The sequence below is a fragment of the Triticum aestivum genome, chromosome 2A, assembly GCF_018294505.1.
Source record: "Triticum aestivum cultivar Chinese Spring chromosome 2A, IWGSC CS RefSeq v2.1, whole genome shotgun sequence".
NCBI lineage: Eukaryota > Viridiplantae > Streptophyta > Magnoliopsida > Poales > Poaceae > Triticum > Triticum aestivum.
Genome location: NC_057797.1, coordinates 666,593,060 through 666,616,331, shown reverse-complemented (window position 1 = coordinate 666,616,331; position 23,272 = coordinate 666,593,060). Strand labels below are relative to the sequence as shown.

Below are 23,272 nucleotides of genomic sequence, written 5' to 3'. Positions count from 1 at the left end.
TTCTTACCTACGCATGAAAACCACAACGTTGTTTCGTCAAGTTTGTTGTTTTAACCTTCAACAAGGACCGGCCCTAGTCAAATTTGATTCAACTAAAGTTGGAGAAACAGACACCCGCCAGCCACCTTTATGCAAAACAAGTTGCATGTCTGTCGGTGGAACCAGTCTCATGAACGTGGTCATGTAAGGTTGGTCTGGGCCGCTTCATCCAACAATACCGCTGAATCAAAGTAAGACGTTGGTGGTAAGCAGTATTACTATCATCGTCCACAACTCTTTGTGTTCTACTTGTGCATATCATCTACGCATAGACCTGGCTCGGATGCCACTGTTGGGGAATGTAGCATGCAATTTCAAAAAATTTCCTACGATCATGCAAGATCTATCTAGAGATGCATAGCAACAAGAGGGGGAGAGTGTGTCCACGTACCATCGTAGATCGAAAGCGGAAGCATTAGCGTAACGTGGTTGATGTAGTCGAACGTCTTCTCAATCCAACCGATCATGCACCGAACGTACGGCACCTCCGAGTTTAGCACACGTTCAACTCGATGACGTCCCTCGAACTCTTGATCCAACAAAGTGTCAAGGGAGAGTTTCGTCAGCATGACAGCGTGGTGACGGTGATGATGAAGTGATCCGCGCAGGGCTTCGCCTAAGCACTACGACAATATGACCGGAGGAGTAAACGGTGGAGGGGGCACCGCACACGGCTAAGAACAATTTGTGTGTCTTAGAGGCTCCCCCACCCCCGTATATAAAGGAGGGAGAGGGGAGGAGGCCGCCCTAGGGGCACCCCAAGTGGGAGGAGTTCCACTTGGGCTCCTAGTCCAATTCGCTCCCCTCCTTTTATCGGAGGGGGAAAGGGGGAAGGAGAGGGAGAAGGAGAAGGAAGGGGGGGCGCCGCCCCCTCCCATAGTCCAATTCAGACTCCTCCCTTGGGGGGGGGGCTTGTGGGCTGCCTTGCCTCCCTCCTATGGCCCATATCTTCCCCCGGGGGGTTCCGGTAATCCCCCCGGTACTCCGATACGTACCCGATACATTCCGAAACACTTCCGGTGTCCGAATACTATCATCCAATATATCAATCTTTACCTCTCGACCATTTCGAGACTCCTCGTCATGTCCGTGATCTCATCCAGGACTCCGAACAATCTTCCGTCACCAAAACACATAACTCATAATATAAATCGTCATCGAACGTTACACATGCGGATCCTACGGGTTTGAGAACTATGTAGACATGACCGAGACACATCTTCGGTCAATAACCAACAACGGAACTTGGATGCTCATATTGGTTCCTACATATTCTATGAAGATCTTTGTCGGTCAAACCGTAATGACAACATACGTCATTCCCTTTGTCATCGGTATGTTACTTGACCGAGATTCGATCATCGGTATCTTCATACCTAGTTAAATATCGTTACCGGCAAGTCTCTTTACTCATTCCGTAATGCATCATCCCGTAACTAACTCATTAGTCACATTGCTTGCAAGGCTTATCATGATGTGCATTACCGAGAGGGCCCAAAGATACCTCTCCGATACTCTGAGTGACAAATCCTAATCTCGATCTATGCCAACCCAACAAACACCTTCGGTGACACCTGTAGAGCATCTTTATAATCACCCGGTTACGTTGTGACGTTTGATAGCACACAAGGTGTTCCTCCGGTATTCGGGAGTTGCATAATCTCATAGTCAAAGGAATATGTATAAGTCATCAAGAAAGCAATAGCAGTAAAACTTAACGATCATTATGCTAAGTTAGCGGATGGGTCTTGTCCATCACATCATTCTCCTAATGACGTGATCCCGTTCATCAAATGACAACACATGTCTATGGCTAGGAAACTTAACCATCTTTTATTAACGAGCTAGTCTAGTAGAGGCATACTAGGGACACAGTGTTTTGTCTATGTATTCACACATGTATCAAGTTTCCATTTAATACAATTCTAGCATGAATAATGAACATTTATCATGATATAAGGAAATATAAAATAACAACTTTATTATTGCCTCTATAGCATATTTCCTTCACACATGATTGCAACATCAAACCACCGCCGAACAAAAAGAATATAATAAAATACTAAAAAAGATTAGCGAACAAAGAAACTGTAAACTAGATTATACATAAAGAAAGATAAAATAATAATGATGATGATGATGATGATGGTGATGATATATTTTAACATAAGGAAGGAATAATTCTAGATGTGGTTTTTCCTCATATGAGAAATGAAAAAGTTGGAAACATACAAGATCAAGTTTCTTATACAATGAAAATAAATCATTGGATTTGTGTTGTCCAAAAGCAGAAAAAGGACAGACCCAAGCCTCTGTATAATCCTTCCCTAGTCCCCATATGACACGGGATCTTCTAGCATTGTTGCAGAAAGAAGAAATGCACAAAATATAAATATAAACGACAACAAAATTGAATGCAAGGAAGAAAAAAGAATCTAGGAGCAGGGTAACCATAAGAAAGAATGAAGAAAAATAGAAGAGAGAAGAAAAATCCCTTCCAAGAAAGAAATATTCTAGTAGTGGAGTTACCTGATAGAAGAAATAAAAAAATCATAGAAGGATACAATTAGTTTTAAGAAAGAGAGTAGTTTGGCCTAAAAGAAAGAACAAGGACTTTAGGGAGGGAAAAGAGCAAACAAACTTTAGAAGTGGCAGTTGATATTATACAACTATGCCTCACAGTTGAACTATCTGGAAGATTAGAAACGGGTTAAGAAGGGCATTTGAGTGGAATTTGTGGATCCCAAGCAAACCCCAAGTGTTCTTCCAGCAAACCCCAAGTGTTTATCATCTGAGTGGAATTTGTGGATCCAATTGTCAAGAAGGGCATCAATATTATCATGGATATCAAGGATATCAAAGGCACATTTGAGATGATGTTCTAAAGCATTCTAGCTAGAGAGCATTTCATAAGCAAATGATCAATGGACTCATCCATTCCACAAAAGGGGCGATGAAGTCAAATCCAGCAGATCTCAGGAAGGGGGCCCTGAGCTGGTAGCCTTGGCACGATGATATCAATGACACATGATTTACCCAGGTTCGGGCTCACTCGAAGAGATAATACGCTACGTCCTGCTTTGATTGTATTGATTTGAAGGGTGTACAAGTTACTAGTTAATCTACCAAGAGATCGTGTATGTATAAATATTGTCGTCTACGTTCCTCACCCATCGGCTTATATAGATACCGGGGGTGCCTGAGGTTTACACATATATATGTCAGTTACATCTAGACATGACGAAGACAAACCTCTAAGTCTTGGAGTACACGCCAAGTCTTTGGAATCTTCCATCTTGGCTCTCCTTGGCCTGACGAATGTAGCCCACTGGTTGATAATCTTAGGGGTCCTCGGCCCGGCCCACATGGTCGGGAGCTGACGTGGCCAATATTTCAAATTCCCCACCGTCGGCTTGTTCTTCGGTCCCACCTATCGGTCTCTTTAGCTTGTTGGTTCAATCCTCACCGTCCGTCCGGGTGGTCCCAAGAAACGGTTTTATGTGAATACATCTTCACGTTGGGTGGGAGATGATGAGGTGGTCGCTAGGTTTTATGGGCAGTTGTGGTCGGTTCCTCGCACTCCCCATCGTTGTCTTCGTCCCACCTATTTCTCTTGCGCCATCTACCATAGTCTGGATTGGGAAGGTTCTCTTTCGTATGTTGCAACGTCACAAGGAGTGTTACAGGATTCCGGAGTAAACAATGAGTCACCACGCATGTCACACAATCTGCATTACCTGCTGAACATAACATCTACATTGATCTTCATCGTGCCCCACGATGGCTTATACAATCGATATCTGCTAGCTATCGAGGATCTTCCCTCGGCTCCGAGTTTGCCGATGATGCTCTTTCATGATCTTGTTTTACACAGAGGGACATGCATAGGTTTGATATGAATTGGCCTATTACTTTTCACCATAGGTGCCAACTCCCAGCAATGCACACCTCTGATAACAAACACGGTCAACTAAGAAAGTTATATGAGCATTTCCCACCAGATTCAACGCTTGCCATATTCGAACACACACTAGACAATGTGATAGGAGTCCACATATTTATTTTCGTTGTCTTTCAATAATATACCATGCACAGCTCGCGATGCAATGGCCTCTGCCGTTCGAGAAATTCTCGTATTCCATACACATTTCCAAACCGGGTTGACACACGATCTACCTTCCCATTCGGTCTTCTATATATCATTTTTCCTAACTGATAGTTTCAGTCCGTATGGCACGCGGATTTCACCGAAAACACATCCATTCTGCGCCAAGTGCCATGCCAAGCAATCGGGCCCTCTGGCAAAAAAAGGGGCAGAACAGTTTTCAATACCCGATTGATTGGCAAATTATCAGAAACTGCAGCAACTCACCTCGAATTAAAACCATTCCCCAAGCCACGGGTCAACTAAGACCCCAACTCCATTCAACACCAAGCTCCCCGGACGAGGGAGTAGCCTTGCAGTTCGCAGTTGAAAGGCAGAGGGGATCCAGCAGAGATCCCGGCAGGCACGCCGCGCCGATCGCTCGGCGGTTGCCGCTTTGCCAGCGAGTGAAACCGGAGACTCCAGTTCAGTTCTGGCTTCGCTTTCCTTCCAGTTTCCAGTGCTGTGTGTGCTAAAGACTGACCGTCTCGTGGTCGTACGTACTCCCTCCGATCCCATTTAGTCTGCGTATAACTTTTTCCCGAAAAATCCGGAATGATCTGCGCGTTCGGTTCAGCCACCCATTCTTTCCTGGAATACCCCTCCTCCTTCGCTTCGCCTCCTTCTCTCGCATTAATTAAGCCAGCTAGCTCGCCTCCTTTTTCTTCCTCGTACAGTACGCCAGCACGCATGCGTCCTCCTCCTATCTACTCGCCTTCTACTCCATCTTCTTCTCCTCCCTCTCAAGCTCAACCTCATGGAGTCTAGCTACTTGTGGGAAGACAGCCAGCCTGTAGAAGACAGCGAGCTCGTGCTTGATAGCCTGCTTGCGGAGGACAGCATGCTCGCTGACTGCAGCGCCCCGGACGACGGCGCGCTTGACGACGGCGACGTCCATCCGCACTACGGCATTCCCGCAGAGGGCGCCGTCCAGAAGGACGACGGAGCACTCAAGAACGGCGTCGACCACTCGCGCGACGGCGTTCCCACGACAGGCGGCGTCCTGCAGGGCGATTGCGCACTCGCGGACGGCGTCCTCCAGCTGCCTCACGGCGTGTCCGTGGAGGGCGGCGTCCTGCAGGGCGATTGCGCGCTCGCGGACGGCGTCCTCCAGCTGCCTCACGGCGTGTCCGTGGAGGGCGGCATCCAACAGGGCGATGGCGCGCTCGCGGACGGCGTCATCCACCCGCTCGGCGTCCAGGTGGTCGCGGAGGAGGGCGACGTCGTCCTCCCGGCGCTCGCTTCGGGAGGCCATGCGTTTGCGGAGGGCGTCGCCAGCGACGGCGGCATGCATGCAAAAGTACACTCGCCGGAGGTGAGTGCATCATTTTCCGATGATGCAGATCTAATGTCCAACTGTTACGGTTACACACCTGGCTTCCCGTGCTCTTTGTGTGGTGGCCATGGACGAGGCAACACAAACTGCCCAAGGTGTGCGCGATGGGGACGCTTGCTCGCGGACAGCAGCGTGCACGCACTGGAGCGCGACGGCAGCATGCACGGCGCTGTCAAGATAGTGGCAGGAGACGGCAATGACCAGGTGCGCGCGCTCGTGGACAATGGCAAAGTTGACCCAGAAAGCAGCAACGAGACGACAAACGACGAGGAGTTGCTGGCCGGCACGGAGGGTGAAGAGGCCGGCGACATTGATGCATCTCTTCTTTATGCTCCTGACTCGATGCCGGAGGAAGAATCTTTGCCACTGCCGGAGCAATTCTCTGTGCCGGATGAAACGACAAAGCGTGAGTTCATGAAAATTTATCTGCCGGAGTTTCATGAGTGATGATCAGCCTTGTGGAGTTTGAACCATGCAGGTGCGATGCTGGAGTTGAAGAACTTTTGCTAGTTAAACCAATGTGATGATCTTGCTACTAGTTGTTTTGTTTGACGTGAACCTATGTGAAACCAGTTGTTTAGTTTGACTTGTGCTGCTAGCTAGTTGTTCTGTTTGAAATATGCTCGTGCTGATGCAGGGAAAAGCATACGGACTAAGGAGAGGTGTGTAGGCTGGTCTTTCCATGGAGCTTGATTTATAGACATGATTTTTTGGTTTTGGAGGGAACTGCAAATCCATGGCGCTGGCGGCCGGTAAGCTAATTTTCGAAGCAAATTTTCGAGGCTACTTCATGGCGCTCTGCTTGTTTAGGAGGGAAGTGAAATTGCGCTGTGTTGCGTTTAGGAGGGAACTTGAATTGTTGGCGCTATACAGTTTTGATCGAAGCAAAAATCTGTGGAAGATCACATCTCTTTTGAAGAGAAGATTGCTATCTCTACTCGAGCTGCTCATAGGCCAGCGTCACGGCATGCACGTCGTGTGAGAGAGAGAGATAGACAGCCATGCAACATGCAGAGAGAGGAGAATGCGGGCGGAGAGCCAATGGGTTGCATGGGGGCATTTATTGCTGCTTTGCTCCTCCCGTCCACGCGCATGCGCAGAGGGGCATTTCTGTCCATATAGCATGCAGCGAGCCCACCTCTTGGTATCCGGGTCTGCTCTTAGGCGCAGACAAAAAAGAATCGGAGGGAGTACTCCGACGTACACGGGGCGTCGCAACGTTCGACTGAGGGTGGACTTGTCCTCTGCCCCTTCAAGTGTGCCAGTGCTGGGTGCGGAGCCGAGAAAAAAAAAATACTCCTAGAAGAGAGAAGCATCGTCCATCTCTTTCCCTTGCCTTTGTTCCCTCTTCCTCCCTCCTCCTGCTGACCCGACCCGACCTACCAACCCGCCTTCCCCACCGCAGCAGCTCGGAATCTCCCCTCGCCGTCCGCCCGCCCCACGGCCGCCGCCGACGCCCCCGTCCCGTGCCGCCTCCTCCAAGCACCCCCGGCCCGGCCCCTCACGGCGCGTCCCCGCCGTCCCCCCCTTTCGCTCGTCGGGGCGCCGCGTTCCTGCTGCCTCCGCCCCGTCAGCGGTCCCCGGCCGCCGGTTTCCGAGGTACGAGCTTGTTTCCGCCCAGTGATTAGCTGAGCCCCGCCGAGCCTCCGCGATTTCCGGGCGTGCCGGTGCGCGCCATCTAGATCCGCCCCTAAACTGTCAGTTGTCGCCCCGACAGCCTCTCCACCTAAACGAGGTGGGAACCCGTGTTTCCCCCGCTTTCCATATAGCATTCTGCCGATCGATTGATCGAAGCGTGCGCACTCAGTCTCGTTCCACTTCGAGCGGGGTATTCATGGCAAATGAGGTCACATGCTTGAGCAAGTGTCCGTCCGATGATGGCAACTAATTAAGAATTTGGTTGGTTCCAAGTAAATGAAAACCAAGCGCACGTGATGCCGTAGCTCATCGTATTCTTGTTCTGCTGTTGAATCACGCAAGCCAACCTAGGAGAACCTGAATGAAATACAACATATTTTTTATCTTGACACTTTGTTTTTCATCCTTCTTTTGCCCGGGAGAATCGATTTTAACCCCCCCAGCTCACGCGCCTTTGATCTTAAGCCCCTCTGTTCGTTTGCCTTTCTCTGAACCCCCCCCCCCCCAGTTCTGTCTACTTGTTGCTGGTACCCCCGTTTGGCATTGTTAACAACTTTGTTAGTATATAACTAACATATAGAAATAGGAATAGACAAAAGTACCCCTCTGTTTGAAAGGCACATCTCTGTACCTTGTCCGAATTTTCAAACATGCTCCACAAAATATTTTGGCCAAATAAGAAATGACATGATTTTCTAAAGCTGTGTGCTATGTTTCAGAAAAAAAAAGTGACATGATTTTGCTGTAATCAATAGGCTTCCACACAAACAGACTGGAAATAATATAGGGTCACAATGATTCAATGATAGCATAGAGAATAATTCAGCCATGTTCTACAGGACTTCATGACAGCAAAATAAGTGAGTCTTTACCTCACATACATAGGAAATAAAAGTGAGTCTCTACCTCACTTACAGAGCAAATAAAAGTGAGTTTGCATCTCACATACACAACAATAAAAGTGAGTCTCCACTAACAGCCAAGTTCATCACAGCCACAAACAAGCTCAGAGGTCGCTTAATTTCTTCCTCTTAGGTGTCATTTTCTTCTTCTTTCCTTTTGCTGGAGGTTTTGGTGGTGGGGTAGCAGCTTGGCTCCTTGTGACAGGTCCAGGACTAGCTTGAGCTGCAGCTTGGCTTCTTGTGACAGCTCCAGGACTGCTACAAGTGGCATCATTCTTGCTCTTGGTTGGTGTAGATGGAACGGCATTGCTAACGGAAACATCAAACCATGGAGATGGATTCTTTTTCCCCTACTTTTCCTACAAAAAGAAGCAATTTAGAACTATTTTCATGTAAAGGACCATGGTATTATAGATAGAAAATAGCAACAAGTACTACTATGTACCTTTTCTTTGTTCCATTTTGAGGACACCCAGCTTCTCTATGTCCTACCTCCCCACATTTTTTGCATTTGTTCAAGGATCCTTTCCTTGATCCACCTTCCCACCAACTCTTTATCCTCTGTTTTCTTGTTCTTCCAGCACCTTTCTTCTTGCCTATTGGAATTGGTGGACGCAGCACAAAGCCTGTGTCCACGTGTAGCCATTGATTCTTGTCTGTAAGGGGCTCAATTACACCTTCATATGCTGCCCTAAATCTGCTAACTGAGTAGTACTCATGTACATAGTCCTCCATGTTAACAAAGTTGCGAGCTTGCAAGACATTTATGAAGGCTAGTGCATGGTCGCAAGGCTTGCCCGTGTGCTGCCATTGCAGACATGTACACTCATGTGTGAGAGTTTTGACCACATGTCTTTCATCCTCTTTGTTAGCATTTTTCACTTCCCCACTCCAATCAGCTGATGCTTTAGCCTTGAGATGACCTAGTCCTCGAGTCTTTGCATTTAGTTGGTGTATGACAAATGGAAGTATTATCCCTGTAAATCTTTCTCCAATCATTCTTCTTTTTCTAAATAGTTCCATAATCATCTCTCTAATCTTGTCAGCTAGCTGAACAATCGGCAAGTCCTTGATATCTCGCACCCAAGCGTTGAAGCACTCGGCGAGATTGTTATTTATGTAGTCACACTTGATGGCTGTACTTACCCCGGATGTGGCGATTCGGGTCAGGATCGAGCGGCCAGGAGCCGGCCGCTCGTTCTGTCTATTTAGTGGCCGGCCGCTTTTTAGATTTCAGGTTCTAAAATTGAGAAGTATTTACCCCGGATGCCACTAGCAAGTGAATACCCGTTCGCCGTCTTTTCACTAGAAACGAATGAGCTGCTTCGCCCTCGCGCACGACCGACAGGAATCGAGCCTCCCAGGAAGGCAGGAAACGCAGGCTAGGATTGGCCGCCGCCGCCCGCGCCAGCGAACCTCCACCCTCCACCCAGGTACAGCTTCCTCCCTCTTCCTCTTGCTTCTCCTGTTCCCGGCGGCCCTGGTCCGGCCGGCCGGCCGGCCGCCGGCTCCGGCTCCGGCGCACCGGACCTCCTCCCTCCTAGTACTTCCTTCCTCCTCCATCTTCCCTCTTGCCCGTTCCTCCCCTCATCAACGGCGGCCCCCTGCTATGTGGGCCATGTTATGTTCCTAATAGTGCTGTGTCTGATGTTACCATCCTGTTGCCATCAGCAAGGCTATCAGGTCTCCATTGTGCTGTTGTTGTTTGTGAACCTCAAAAATCAACGAATGGTTTCTTTCCTTCCATGGTGTTGCTCAGTATTTCCTTGGAATTTAAGCTGAAAGTCCCAACCAAAAATTTAGTCTGTTTCATCTAATATCATGCTTCGGTTGCTCCCCTGTCATGCTAATGTCACAATTAGTATACTTTGAAGATTAGTGGACTGATATTTTTGTTTGACAACTACTGCAACTGAAGTATCTGAAATTCCTTGCAGTACTCTGTACTGAACGTCTTGGTGTTATTCTGAATCATTGCATTTGCTGTATTTCATCACCAGTGTTCATTATTCACTGGTGACTTTGTCAGTAACGGTTCTGGGCAGCTTCTTTCTATTGATATCACTTGCTTGTTGCATTTCTACCGAGATTGATTATCTTTCGTCTTGTAGATTTAGCAAAGCCATGAGTCGCTGCCTGGCAACTTGGCAAGCAAAGCCTTTGCTATTCTGTATGCTTGTCTCGTTATGTCATCCAATCTTTGGAAGACCCCATTTTCCTCTCCTGAATGAACAAGTAAAAGTAAAATCATGTCATATTTTTCCTGACTATAAACTGCAGCGTAATTGACATGTTTCATCAATTGTCAAGCTAACCTTTGATTAACATCCTCAAGCCCAGCTGAAGGGAGTCGTACATTTCGTTGATTTTTAGATAAGTCTGAACAATTGCTTGATAAATGACAGTATGGTGCATCAGTGGTTTATCCCACTGGATAGATTTTTCGCCGAAAACATTTCCAAAATTGCCTGGGTTTCAGCTTCAGTGATTGTCTTGGCCGTGTCATGGAAGAAGAGAAATTAAACAAAAACACAAAGAATGAGATGTCATGAAAGCTGAAGAGGAAGAGAACAAAGATACCATGAACACTATTCATAGTAGGATAGCTGATGCTTGTCTCGTGATAGCAACATAGGTTAGCTATGTTGATGCCTTGATGGAGGCCATCATCATGTGAACCATATGTATTTTCTATGGTGCATGCCTTTTGTAATATTATTATGGGGTCAATATCTATTTATATGTAATATGTAACATCAAAGTATAGTCGTTGAATTGCGTATGTGTTAGCTATGAATCATCTTCATTGTCACAAATTTCCTTTGCAAAAAGGTTGTTCTATTGTCTACCAATGTACAAATCACTGCTTTAAGGTTTAATTAGCATGTAAACATATTCACTCATGGCCCAGGGGCATTACAGACAATTCACAGCCAAATCTACAATTTCACAGTTATTTCAAGCAAACAGCTTCCAGCTTTTCCACAGCTGGAAGTTCACAGCAGCTTTCTCACAGCTCACAGCAGCCTTTTCAGAATTTGCAGCTCAACCAAACGCAGCCTCAGTCCGTGTGAGAGAGGAGCCCCTCCCGTCGATCTCACAGCCGCGCGAAGCCTCTCGCCGGCCGCCGCGCGCTCCCTCTTGCACCGCTTTCCCGTCGAGATCGCCACCGCCTCCCCGTATCGCGTGACGCTACCACAGCCCCCGCTTTCTCCGTGGAGCTCTGATCCACCAAGTCCATAATTCACAAATTGGTGAAGTCCACATAATGGAGCCCAAAAGCCGCTGACACTAGGACGCCTCCCAGACCCCTTCCACCTCCGAAGCCGCCCTCCTGGTGGAGCAGTGACACAGCTGCTAGATAAGGTTTCTTCCTTCTTCTTTTCTTGCTTGTATGTTCTGTTGCATCATTTGGGCAATCCTTTAAACCCTAGGTTTTGGGATGGGTGGGGACCACGCAAAGAATTGATGCGAAACTTTGATGCTTGAAGAGATTGTCATAATTTTCGATACCTGAGAACGTAAATTTTCTGTTAGTCATTTTGAGAAGCAACAATCCAATGTTATGCCTATGAGCTATATATTGCTCGCTCACCCAGTTGGTTGGTCTGCCCCTGACTGGTGAGATCGGTTGCAAGCGGTGTGGCATCCGTGATCTCTTCCTCGTTCTAGTGGAGGAACTGCCCTTAATTGCCAGGATTTATAAGGGTTTTGTATACTGTAATCCTAAATCCTTGCTCCAACTGCAGGCTTTTGAGGGATTATAGCCGCAGAAGAAACCTGGCGGGTGGTATGAGCGCCGAGGCAGGCAACGGGAAGGAGGAAGCCAGGAAGACAGGTTTGGAGGGCACCGGACTGCCCCTTCCAGGTGGCTCCCATGGCAGCGTGCGATGCGCTGGCAGCGACCCGCAGTTGAGACAGATGCTTGATTCCCTCAAATCCTCCAAGTCTTCAGTAAGTGTAGATGTTACCTCTACGCGCCTTCGCTTTTTTATTTAATAGCACACATGGTGAAAATACTGATATGCATGCCGGACTACCTCGGTTTAACTGGCACTGGCAGATACGATACTGAGATAGTAAAACCATGTTTCTTTTCTGCCACATGATATCCAGAAAATGAGCACGAAAGGTAAACAGGCATGAGCCTTAAAAAGTAGATTTGTTACTAGAGTATCGATGATCTTTCGAATCCATGGAAATTTGTCACCTGGAAGTTTGTTTTGATTGAACTCTTTGGCTTTGTTCCATTGCAGGCCGTGATCAACTATGGCGCCTCATGGTATGTAACCTTCTTGCTATGTACCTTTTGTTTCTTCTTGCATTGAGAACCTTATACTGTAACTACTAGCAACTACTAAAGATTGTGCATCAATCTTTTGACTGCTTGATGACTTGATACTATTCTTCCCAATTGAGTAATAATCAGTTGTTGCAGTACTATGTCTATCTTATGTAATTCTGCAGCCATTTTAGGATGTATGTGGAGAGTATACAACACACACAGCTAATTATTGAGATTCATATGAGCTAAGCTTTTCCAATGCAAGCTTTATGTCCTAAAGTGGTGAAATCTGCATATGTACAATGCAAGGTGCTTACAGGGTGCTTGTGAAAATGGCTGGTTTTTTATTTAAGCACCGGTGCTTATTTGTATAGAACAGGCGCTTACTTAGGCACCTCTTCTGTAGAAATAAGCACTGACGCTTAAGAAAATTTGGTTTATTAATTATGAGCACCTTGCATTGTACATGGTCCAAGTTATCTACTACTAGCTGTGTATCTAAAGTTTGTTTCATTACATGCTGTATAATACGTACTAGTATGTTGCATAGCTTAGCGGTCTGCCTATCACTACTGTTCGTTAGTGAGAATACATTCCTCATAATGTGATTAACTCGACTCATCCCTGTCGATTACCCAGGTGCGGTGTTTGCAATCAGATTCTTCCACCCTTCTACAAATTCAGCAACGAATTCAAGAATCTTACTTTCGTCTATGCCCATGTTGATGAATGCCCCGAAACAACTCAGAACATACAATACACCCCGACCTTCCATTTTTACCGGGATGGAGAAAGGGTGGATGAGATGTTTGGTGCAGGGGAAGAGAGGCTACGGGATCGGTTGTGGTTGCATTCGTGATTTCTAGGCTTTGGCTTGCAGTGCTGCTGTTTTCATGTACTTAGTTATGCACTGTACCTCGGATTTATCCTTTTTCTGAAGTCTTGTTTGATGTGGAAAGGAAGGGCAATGTTAAACTGATTAGCGTGTTGCTAGTTTCTCTCCCAGGCAGAAGCCATTATTTTTCATTATTTACTCGCAAAGCATTTTACACTGTAATTGAACCATGACTGTAATACATCAGCAACTAATGCTGCTAGTGATGGAAGTGGGTTGTTCTGGTATCTATAAACATGCGCTGCCTGCAAATCTGGGTGCTACTGAAGAGGAGCATTTTCACTCGCAGCTATTCAAAGACCGGGGCACTGAGCACACACTCAGTCAGCGGTGACTAGTGATTGCACGATTGGACATTGTTGTTGTTAGGCGTACAATTGCTGCCAAATGATAAACACCAATGAACACAGCAAAGGAAAGGCTGGCTGATCCTTGAAGCTTTGTCTAATACTGAATTGCTCAAATTGCAGCAATTACCAGCTGTTACACGATTCATGGCCATTCATTCAGATTATCAACATATGCAAATAAACTTGTCTCCCTCGTCCTAAATCTTGTCGAGATATGGATGTATCACATAGATATATAGACTTTAAGATAGTCACTTGTTTACATGCTTATGACAAATATTTCCGGACGGAGTATATAAGAAGAAATTTACAACTAAAAAACAGCAGACATGTTCCTTTTCAATTATCTGAAGTTCATGCACACCAGCTAACCAACTTATCCCATTTGAACAACCTTCTTCAAGGGTAAGCCGTAATGGTACAAATAAATTAGATGTTACGCAAATTTGGATGCCCTACCCGAAATCTAGATAGTGGCATCATTAAACTATCACCAAACATGAGGCATGAGATTGTGAGCACATCTGAGGAGAGGCTCCATCCAAATGAATCTCCAAGCAAAAGTATGATTGAACAACAAAGACAACCAACTCTATCAAATTATGTACATCCAGGCTCCTAACAGAATCAGTAGTCAGGGATCATGATTTAGCAGAAGGTTGGGGTTTAGAAACCCGCACTCTCAGCTTCGAGGGGCCAGATTTAGTTCTACTGTTGTTCCGGTCCGCCTTAATGGAAGCAATCACAGCATCAGCCCCAGGACCAAGACCTTTCCTGCCAACTAATTTCACGCCCAGTGTTTCACAGAGGTAATGCAGCCTCATCTCATCACCCCCTCTAACCTCTCTTAGCTCCATAGCCTGCTGCCGCGATAGTAATGTATACACATAGAGCTGCTGCTGCTGGTTGAAATGTGACTGTAGCTGCTGAAACAACGATTTGTTTGAGTGGTGCTGCTCTTTTTTCCCTCCTTCGGTCGCACTTTTCTTCTGAGGGCCACCCAGTTCCACCTTCAGAATGGCTGGAGATTTGGGATCCAAGGCTTTTCCGCCAAAAATGACAGAGAAGCTCCCAAATTCCAAGTCTGGTTGCCTAAACAGGTCTACTAGCAAGGTAGCACAAGCTTGAGCATTTGTAGATGGGCTTTTTACTACTTTGGTCTTTGTTGCTCGGGCGGTGGCATGGATATTGATGTTAGCAGCTTCTCGTACGCCAGTAATAAATGCTCCATGCATCGTTGCAGGGTAACGCCTTGTGGTGGCTTCTCCAGCAAAAAACAACCGGCCGTCTCCAACACTTTCGGCTAATATGTCATAGTCGTCTCCAGATGCTCCAACAGCAACGTGCGAATATGAACCTAGACTGAAAGAGTCTGTGCCCCATCTAGTACAAACACTCTGTAGAGGATCTGGTACCTCAACTCCCTGTGGTTCATAGATACCTGCAACATACAAGCTTCACTTTTTAGACAGAAACCATTTTTGAGCAGTTAAATTCATTGGTACAATATGAATGAACACTACACATTTCAGTGCAATTGCCTATGTGAACGGAACTAAGAATCTGTTCTAGTAATCAGTTGCGAGAGGTATTGAATACCTTATATACTCTGTTACTCCCTCCGTTTGGAAATACTTGTCGGAAAAATGAATGTATCTAGATGTATTTTAGTTCTAGATACATCCATTTTGGCGACAAGTATTTCCGAACGGAGGGAGTACTATATAGCAAAAATGTAAAATTTGATGATAGAAACTATCACATTGAAGCCTTACCTCTTAGTATCTGAAGAACTGAGCTGACAGCGTCAGTTGGAGGCGTGGTTTCAAAGTTGTGGGCAGCCTCACCAGCAACCAAAGCCATCAACAATGGACCACCAGCCACTGTTGCATAGCTATAGAACAGAAAGAATTCCCCTCGACGACTTGGATTTTCAGTCAGATGTCCAAAGGTATCAAGGTCGGTGCTCCAAAAAACATGAGGAAACAACATCGCGACCTTGTTTAACAACCCAAAGCCTAGTTTCTTGATACTATCAAGCTTCCTTTGTGGCAGCTCAGGTACAAACTTGATACCCCCATTTTTCAGAACCCCAAGTGGCACAGTGCAGAGCGCCATGTCCCCTTCATACACCTGACCACCATTGACAACCACCTGCACGCCATCCCCTCCATACCGTATAGTGTGCACTGTCCTCTCGTAAACAATGGGCACATTCTCTGCCAGGGCCTGTACAAGCCTTCCGTTGCCACCAGGCAAGAAGCAGTGATCCCCACCCATGTCATACGGATCGTCCTGGTCCCAGAATGCAAAGCTAAGCCTTGAAGATAATCCTGCATTGGCGTACTCCAGATTTGCTATATGCCAATTGAACAAGTTTATCTCCTCCTCTGAGGAGATACCCCCATCAGACTGCCGTAATGTCTCGAGCGCCGCCCCAAGAGAGATATCCATCGCCACATCCCCCATGGCTGCCCGCAGGTGGCTGGCATTATCAAGAAACTTGTTATATGTTCCCTCCACTTCCTTATCCACCTCCGGATCAACTGGCGACCCATCCGGCCGATACAGTGGGCACTTGTCTCTGATCTTATGCATCGGCAAGCCGAGCTGCTTAGCCACAACACCGAGAGGGTTCCCAAATGTGCCGGTAAGCACGCTGCCACCGAGGTCAGCAGCAGCTGAGTGCCCACCACCCTCCATCTTCTTCGTGTACACGCGGCCACCGCACCTCTTGCGTCCCTCCAATACAATCACTTTAAAGCCGGACGCCAGCAAGTGCCGTGCCGCGGCGAGCCCAGCAAGGCCAGCGCCGACAACGATGACAGTGTTGGGCCTGGTGGGCTCCTTGGGGAGGCGCTCCTTGATGGCGGGGGCGACGCCGAAGTTGACGTGGCCGTGGGAGACGAGGAAGTTGTAGGCGGAGGTGAGGAGGTGCTCGCAGTGGGGCGGGATGAGCGAGGCGAAGGGCTCCTTGGCGAGCCATGAGTTGAAGGTCTCGCGCCACCTGGTGAGGAGGTGGTTGCGGATGAGGATGTAGTTGACCTGCTCGATGCCGCCCACGTCCGAGACCACCCCCGCCTCGATCTCCTCGTCGGTGAGGGAATCCGCCGGGAACCCGGCGGTGAGCGCGGTGACGGCCTCCGCTGTCGGCTCCCGGTTGATCACTATGATGTCGTCCGCGGCGGAGGGGGGAACTGGCGGGTGGGGAGCAGGGGAGGCGGCGGAGGGGACTTTGCGGCGGAACCCGGTGCGCTTGCGCTTGCTGGGGCTGGGAAGGGCGGGGATGTGGAGGGCGAGGGTGGGGGCGGGTACCGGGGGCGGGGTAGGGTTAGGGTTTGCGGGAAGGGAGGCGAGGGGAAGGAGGGTGCTGGGCTGCTGCTGGTCGGACATTATCGCCGGCGGCGGCGGCGAGAGCGGCTCCGCCTGCTCGATAAATCTGGGGTTTACACGGGGGCCGTGCAAGGCCGAGCCATGGGCGGCTGTGTGCATCTGTGAGGTGGAAGACGGCAAAGCAGCCAATTTACGCCTTCGAGTGTAGGATACGTAAAGCAGGGCGGTTTGTGAATTACCATCTTCAGAGACGCGGTCATACGGAAATTGACACTTCACAGAAAGCAGAGTTCCTCATCACATTATTCAGCGTGTTCAAAAGAAAAATCACATTATTCAGGAACTAGTGTACAAGGTTTCTGATCACACCATTCTACAGCGATTTTTTCAGAACAAGAACTGGCCTGGGAAAGTACAAAGGATGATCAACCATGCTTGGTTGCAGAAACTAAATTTGTTACTTCAGAATGCTTCGAAGAACAATCCATACTGACGGAAAATATGTGCACACGTACCGCTTTACCATCGAACACCACGCGCTTCGTCTTCAATCGAATCGTAAGATATACACGGACACCATGTTGATCCCAAAACAAGGGCCAGGTGATGATGAAACATGACACTGGGAAATCTGAAGTGGCACTTCACAAACTGCGCTCGGGCTTACATTGCAGCAGTACTCCTGTTGGCAGCAGCATGGCCTCTCCTTAACATTATGACTTCACTGCTATTAGTATGGGATGGCTTCTCATGGTCTAAACCATATGCATCCGAGAAGGGGTCCATGAAAACGCCGACGAATGCAATCAGTGGGTCTGCACGTGCACTGTCGACACATAGCTTCAGGTACCGGGCTTCGACGGCAGGGAACCGGAGCAGCCTCTTGTACCCAATTGTCGTGCCTTCAAGAATTGTTTGCCACAGTCCACCCAGTAGGACATCCACATGGAACTCGATCACACGCTGGCCCATCTGGATAGGCTCCTGGAGCTGGAGCAAGTTGAAGGAAGTGGATCGCCCGAGGTCGAAGAGCATTTCCCAGCTTGTCTGCCCTTCCTGTGGTGCCCAGTAGGAGTATATGCTATCTCGGAGGGCGTTGGAGGGTGCAAACTGCAGGTTCTCCAACCCACCACGCACACTGCTTGCTGTGACAGTCGCGTTGGCAGCAAAGTTGTGAGAGAAAATTGTCTGTCGGATCTCGGTGAATTCCTGAAGGACTTGCATATCTTCGTCGGAAATAAGCCCGGATGAATTGGGAGGAACATTCAATATGAGGAGACAATTTCTACCAACTAATTTGTAGTATATGTCAAGCAGGGTTACAGCACTTTTTGGTTTCTCTGAGGCATGCCAGAACCATCCTGGCCTGATGGAAACATCACATTCTGCAGGAACCCATTCTTCACCAAATTGATCCCCACTTTGTGAGTATCTGGCAATAAAGTTGGCATGCCAGTCAGTAGACTAATTGTTTCTTAAAAGCAATATGCTTGTCAATGACAAGCGAACTCCACTTTCAGTAAACATCCCTCAAAATCAGAACACTGCAGGTTGTACAATTATGAGATGAGATGTCAATGCCAATACGCCATAGAGGCATAGTCTAAAAGTATATGAACCAACTACAGATTATTTCATGCCAATCATTTTCATGGCTGTCGTTGCTACACATAAGTAAAGGAATCAAGTCCACTAGTCCAATTTTTGGTTTAACAAGGGATTTTAACTTTGGAATCTTATAGCTCATTTCATTCTGAGGCAACCCAGTACGTAAATCACATCCCAAAACATGCTGTCTTGATTATGTTTTCTACTAAAGGAGGCACTGTAGTGGGTATTTTTCGGTCCATACATCCATTACCAAATTCTGCTAAATAATAGCACCCTAATTAAGTACTTTCAACCGCCTGATGCCATGAATGAAGCTTACCTTCGAAGTGAAGATAGCTGCAGTATTTATTTAGATCAAGTATTATCATTAGCTGTCTGTTTAGAGGTTATAGTTAGGTAGTACTTTGGAAGGACAATAGTTCCTCAAGATATGCTATCATTACAGTAGTTGGAAGCATCGGTACAAATGTAGTACTGTACTGGGAATGAAAGTTTAACGGTCCGTTCTCATGCATCTTCCAGTAAAGCTATGCAGCATCAGCTGTCTTCCAAATCAATAATTGCACTACAGTACTAATTTTTTCCTCATGCGAAACAGAGAAAAAAAATGGAAGCACGGTTATGTTAAATTATATTTGTCTCCTACTAAATGGGAAGATTATACATACCTTAATTTTTCTACAACTAAGGCATTTCGGCAGTTTGTCAAGAATCCGGAATCCACACAAGAAAAGCTATTGAAATTCCAAGTCTACCTATGGCTAAAGGTCTCATCCATGCTAGGATCTCAACAGAAGTACGTGACATAACCTCTGTGATTGTAAGCTGGGAGATAAGATCTAATGCAGGGTAGGATTTTTGACAAACACTCCAAATTTTTATATACAACCAAATACAATATAATTGTACATGATCCTTCTTTATTCTAAAACTAACGCCTAATGTAGAATCCACGTTAAGCCATGTCACCCTAAAAAGAACAGTTCATTAGATCTTGGTAGTAAAAGATGTCTCGTCGTGGAAAGACATGTCTCTTGGTGAAAATACTTCTTTACATGAAAAGACATACTGTAAAAGAATAAAAAGAAGAACAATAATTTATAGATTAACACATTACAAAATTCAATTTATAACTTCCCAAAAAATGCAACCATCGAGCCTTATTTGTGCTAGAAAACTATATACTACAATGTAACATTTCAATTTATTTATGCATTTCAAGGATGTTTATACTTTTTTAGCAATATGATGTTTATACTTTGCAGCTCTATCCTTAACAGACTACAAATTTTATATGTAAATGTTTTAAAATAGACTACCTAAAATATATAATAATAACCGCACTAAAGCATGGGCTTTACACTAATTAACAATAGTTATCACACCTTTTCCAATTAAGCAGGACTAAATCACTTACTCAGGAATGATATGTCCAATTGTCACAACAGTCTTGTTGAAAGGAGACCAGCAAGTACGGCCCGCAATCCCCGCCTCGTCTCCTACCCATCTAGTATCTGGTCCAGCATCTGAGAAGATAACCACCCTTCGCTGGAGCTGATGGATAAGCGCAAACCAGGCATCAAACATGTAATCCATGTACATGTCGTCGCCCTTTGCACCATCAAGCCAAACTTCCTCCACATCTCCATACCTGAACATATAAAAGGAAGAATTTATAGACTGCTTACAAACAGCTTAAGCACCAAGTCCACCACAAAACATAGGCAAAACATATGGGTACAATCCACACGCTCCACAATCCAGGTACCAAATGTACCACTGTTGATTATGTGTAATCAACCGAGTTCAAAGTAATGCATGAAGCAACATACTAGAAGCATATGCACAAAATGTTAATATCATCATAGAGATAAATTGCAGTAATTTTCACCAAGGAAACACCACAAGGGCCAAACTTCATGTTTTCAATCGAGCAGAACAATAAACACTGATCCAAGATCGTAATCCTGTAATGCTGTAAGAACAGATACTACGGTTTTCTGCAAAGGTCAAGAAGGAAGCCTTTTTCTTTTGAGTTTTCACTCCAAAATCACATCTTCAACGACCTGCATTCTAAACAGTGAAAAAAAAGCGCCCCATAGCGTCGCTAATAGCAAGCTATAGTGTTTTGAGGAATGCCTTGCTAAATACATCTGTGTATAATGTCTCGCTAATAAGCACGCTATAGCATGCTAATAGCATATTTTAAGGGCCACACAATTTGGTCCTAGCACGCTATTTTTTACATTGATTCTAAATTCAGTAGTTCTCCTAAAAAACTGCAAATAAAAGATGGAGCAGCAACAACATTGTAGTAACTCGGATCACACAGATTGACACACCTGGTGAGCAATTCCGTCATTTGGCCCATGTAGTGCTCATTGTACGCGACCGTGTCGCCGTACACCGGCTCGTGGCGGTCCCACGGCGACAGGTACAGCCCCAGCCCGATCCCCTCCGCGCGCGCGGCGGCCGAGAGCTCGCCGACGACGTCCCCCGCCCCACCCCGCCACGGCGAGGCGGCCACCGAGTAGTCCGTCAGCGCCGACGGCCAGAGGCAGAACCCGTCGTGGTGCTTGGCCGTGAGCACCACGCGGCCGAACCCTCCCTCCGCCGCGACGCGCGCCCATTGGCCGGCGTCGAGCGCGGACGGCGCGAACACGGCGGGGTCGGCGTGACCGGAGCCCCACTCGGAGTCCGTGAAGGTGTTGGGCCCGAAGTGGATGAAGAGGGCCATCTCGGAGAGCTGCCACTGGAGCTGCGCGTAGGAAGGGACGGGCAGAATCGGGAGAGGCGGCGGTGTCGCCGTTGCTGCGACGGCGGCGGTGTCGCCGTTGCTGCGACGGCGGCGGCGCCATGGCCGCACAGGAGTAGGTGGAGGTGAACAAGTAACAAAGCGATGGTGGTTGACATTTGGGAGAGAAGAGATTGTTCAGCGTGTGACCACGGTTGACTGATAAAGCCTACCAAGTGAACTTTATGCGAATTTTGCCACCTTCTCTGAGTCACCGCTAGACCACCGAAAAGATTTTTATGTCAAATTAGCACATATGCCCGTGCATTACAAGGGGAGTAAAAGTTAACATGTCCATCAGTGTGGCATGATAGCAATCAGATTCACAACAGGGAGACGCACATCAAATTCTAACAGACATATCAGTCAACCATTAATCACGCAACAACCCTTAACACCGATGCTAAGGATCAATTAGTTCTCCTTATAGTCTTAGCATCTACACTTAGTTAGCTTTACACCTCTATGCATCCAACTTATAGCAACACTGATTGACCTCGCTAGAACACGCGTCCGGCTTGCAGCAATAGCGGTCATCCTCGTTGTGTCCATGTGGCCGTCTTTGCTACGTTGTCTGTGTTACCTGTTGTCCTGGCAGCGTTTATGTAATACAACGGTCCAACTTCCCAATAGAAGGAACAATTTCCTCGTTTATTCTCCATCTGCAACTTTCCTGAGTGCACAGTGGCCCAGTGCCTAAATGCTGATCCCTCCTCTTTCTTTAGAAGGAGATTGAACAATGAGCTCAGTGCTCAATGGGTGAATGTGAGTAAAATGGCTAGAGAGGCTTGTGTCTCAGAGGCCTTCGATGTGATTAGATGGGGCATGGGAGGGAAATCTTCTTTTACTACTAAATCAGTTTACTCTTTCCTGGAAAGGAACATTGCTGGATGCGATTATAGATGGATCTAGAATGCCAGAATACCTCTTAAGATCCAAATATTTTTGTGGCAGCTGTTTTAAGACGCTGTCCTAACGAGAGATGTGATGAAGCATCGAGGGTGGAAGGGAAATCCTAAATGTTCTTTTTGTGGTGGGCGAGAGACTGCTCAACACTTATTCTTTACATGCCCTGTTGCCAGGGTGACCCGGAGGACGGTGGCATGCATGTTTGGTACTGCACTGTGTCCCGATAACATTTGGCAAGCTTACGCATGGTGCTATACGTTCTTCCCTAGTGGGGAAATTTTTGTTGGAAATATGCCCCAGAGGCAATAATAAAAGGATTATTATTATATTTCCTTGTTCATGGTAATTGTCTTTTATTCATATGCTATAATTGTGTTATCCGGAAATCGTAATACATGTGTGAATAATAGACACCAACATGTCCCTAGTAAGCCTCTAGTTGACTAGCTCGTTGATCAACAGATAGTCATGGTTTCCTGACTATGGACATTGGATGTCATTGATAACGAGATCACATCATTAGGAGAATGATGTGATGGACAAGACCCAATCCTAAACATAGCACAAGATCGTATAGTTCGTTTGCTAGAGTTTTACAATGTCAAGTATCCTTTCCTTAGACCATGAGATCGTGTAACTCCCGGATACCGTAGGAGTGCTTTGGGTATACCAAACGTCACAACGTAACTGGGTGACCATAAAGGTATACTACGGGTATCTCCGAAAGTGTCTGTTGGGTTGACACGGATCAAGACTGGGATTGGTCACTCCGTATGACGGAGAGGTATCACTGGGCCCACTCGGTAATGCATCATCATTATGAGCTCAAAGTGACCAAGTGTCTGGTCACGGGATCATGCATTACGGTACGAGTAAAGTGACTTACCGGTAACGAGGTTGAACGAGGTATTGGGATACCGACGATCGAATCTCGGGCAAGTAACATACCGATTGACAAAGGGAATTGTATACGGGGTTGCTTGAATCCTCGACATCGTGGTTCATCCGATGAGATCATCGAGGAGCATGTGGGAGC

General features: G+C 46.8%; 2 protein-coding genes and 1 pseudogene across 2 annotated transcripts; 1 reads left to right on the top strand and 2 right to left on the bottom strand.

Moving 5' to 3' along the window:
* The first annotated feature begins 6,801 nt into the window (after window positions 1-6,801).
* On the top strand, window positions 6,802-13,445 carry LOC123190079 (thioredoxin-like 3-3). Its single transcript, XM_044602645.1, has 4 exons — window positions 6,802-7,118; window positions 11,809-12,013; window positions 12,316-12,341; window positions 12,984-13,445. Exons 2-4 carry the CDS (start codon window positions 11,852-11,854, stop codon window positions 13,201-13,203), a joined length of 408 nt encoding a protein of 135 aa, XP_044458580.1. The 5' UTR covers window positions 6,802-7,118; window positions 11,809-11,851; the 3' UTR covers window positions 13,204-13,445.
* Window positions 13,446-13,895: 450 nt separating this feature from the next.
* Window positions 13,896-17,278, bottom strand: LOC123190077 (lysine-specific histone demethylase 1 homolog 3). Its single transcript, XM_044602644.1, has 2 exons — window positions 15,365-17,278; window positions 13,896-15,030 (listed from the first exon to the last, which is right to left on the bottom strand). The coding sequence occupies exons 1-2, from the start codon at window positions 17,079-17,081 to the stop codon at window positions 14,231-14,233; spliced, it is 2,517 nt and encodes an 838-aa protein (XP_044458579.1). The 5' UTR covers window positions 17,082-17,278; the 3' UTR covers window positions 13,896-14,230.
* Window positions 17,279-17,582: 304 nt separating this feature from the next.
* On the bottom strand, window positions 17,583-21,446 carry LOC123190078 (putative alpha-L-fucosidase 1; annotated as a pseudogene).
* Between the last annotated feature and the right edge of the window lie 1,826 nt (window positions 21,447-23,272).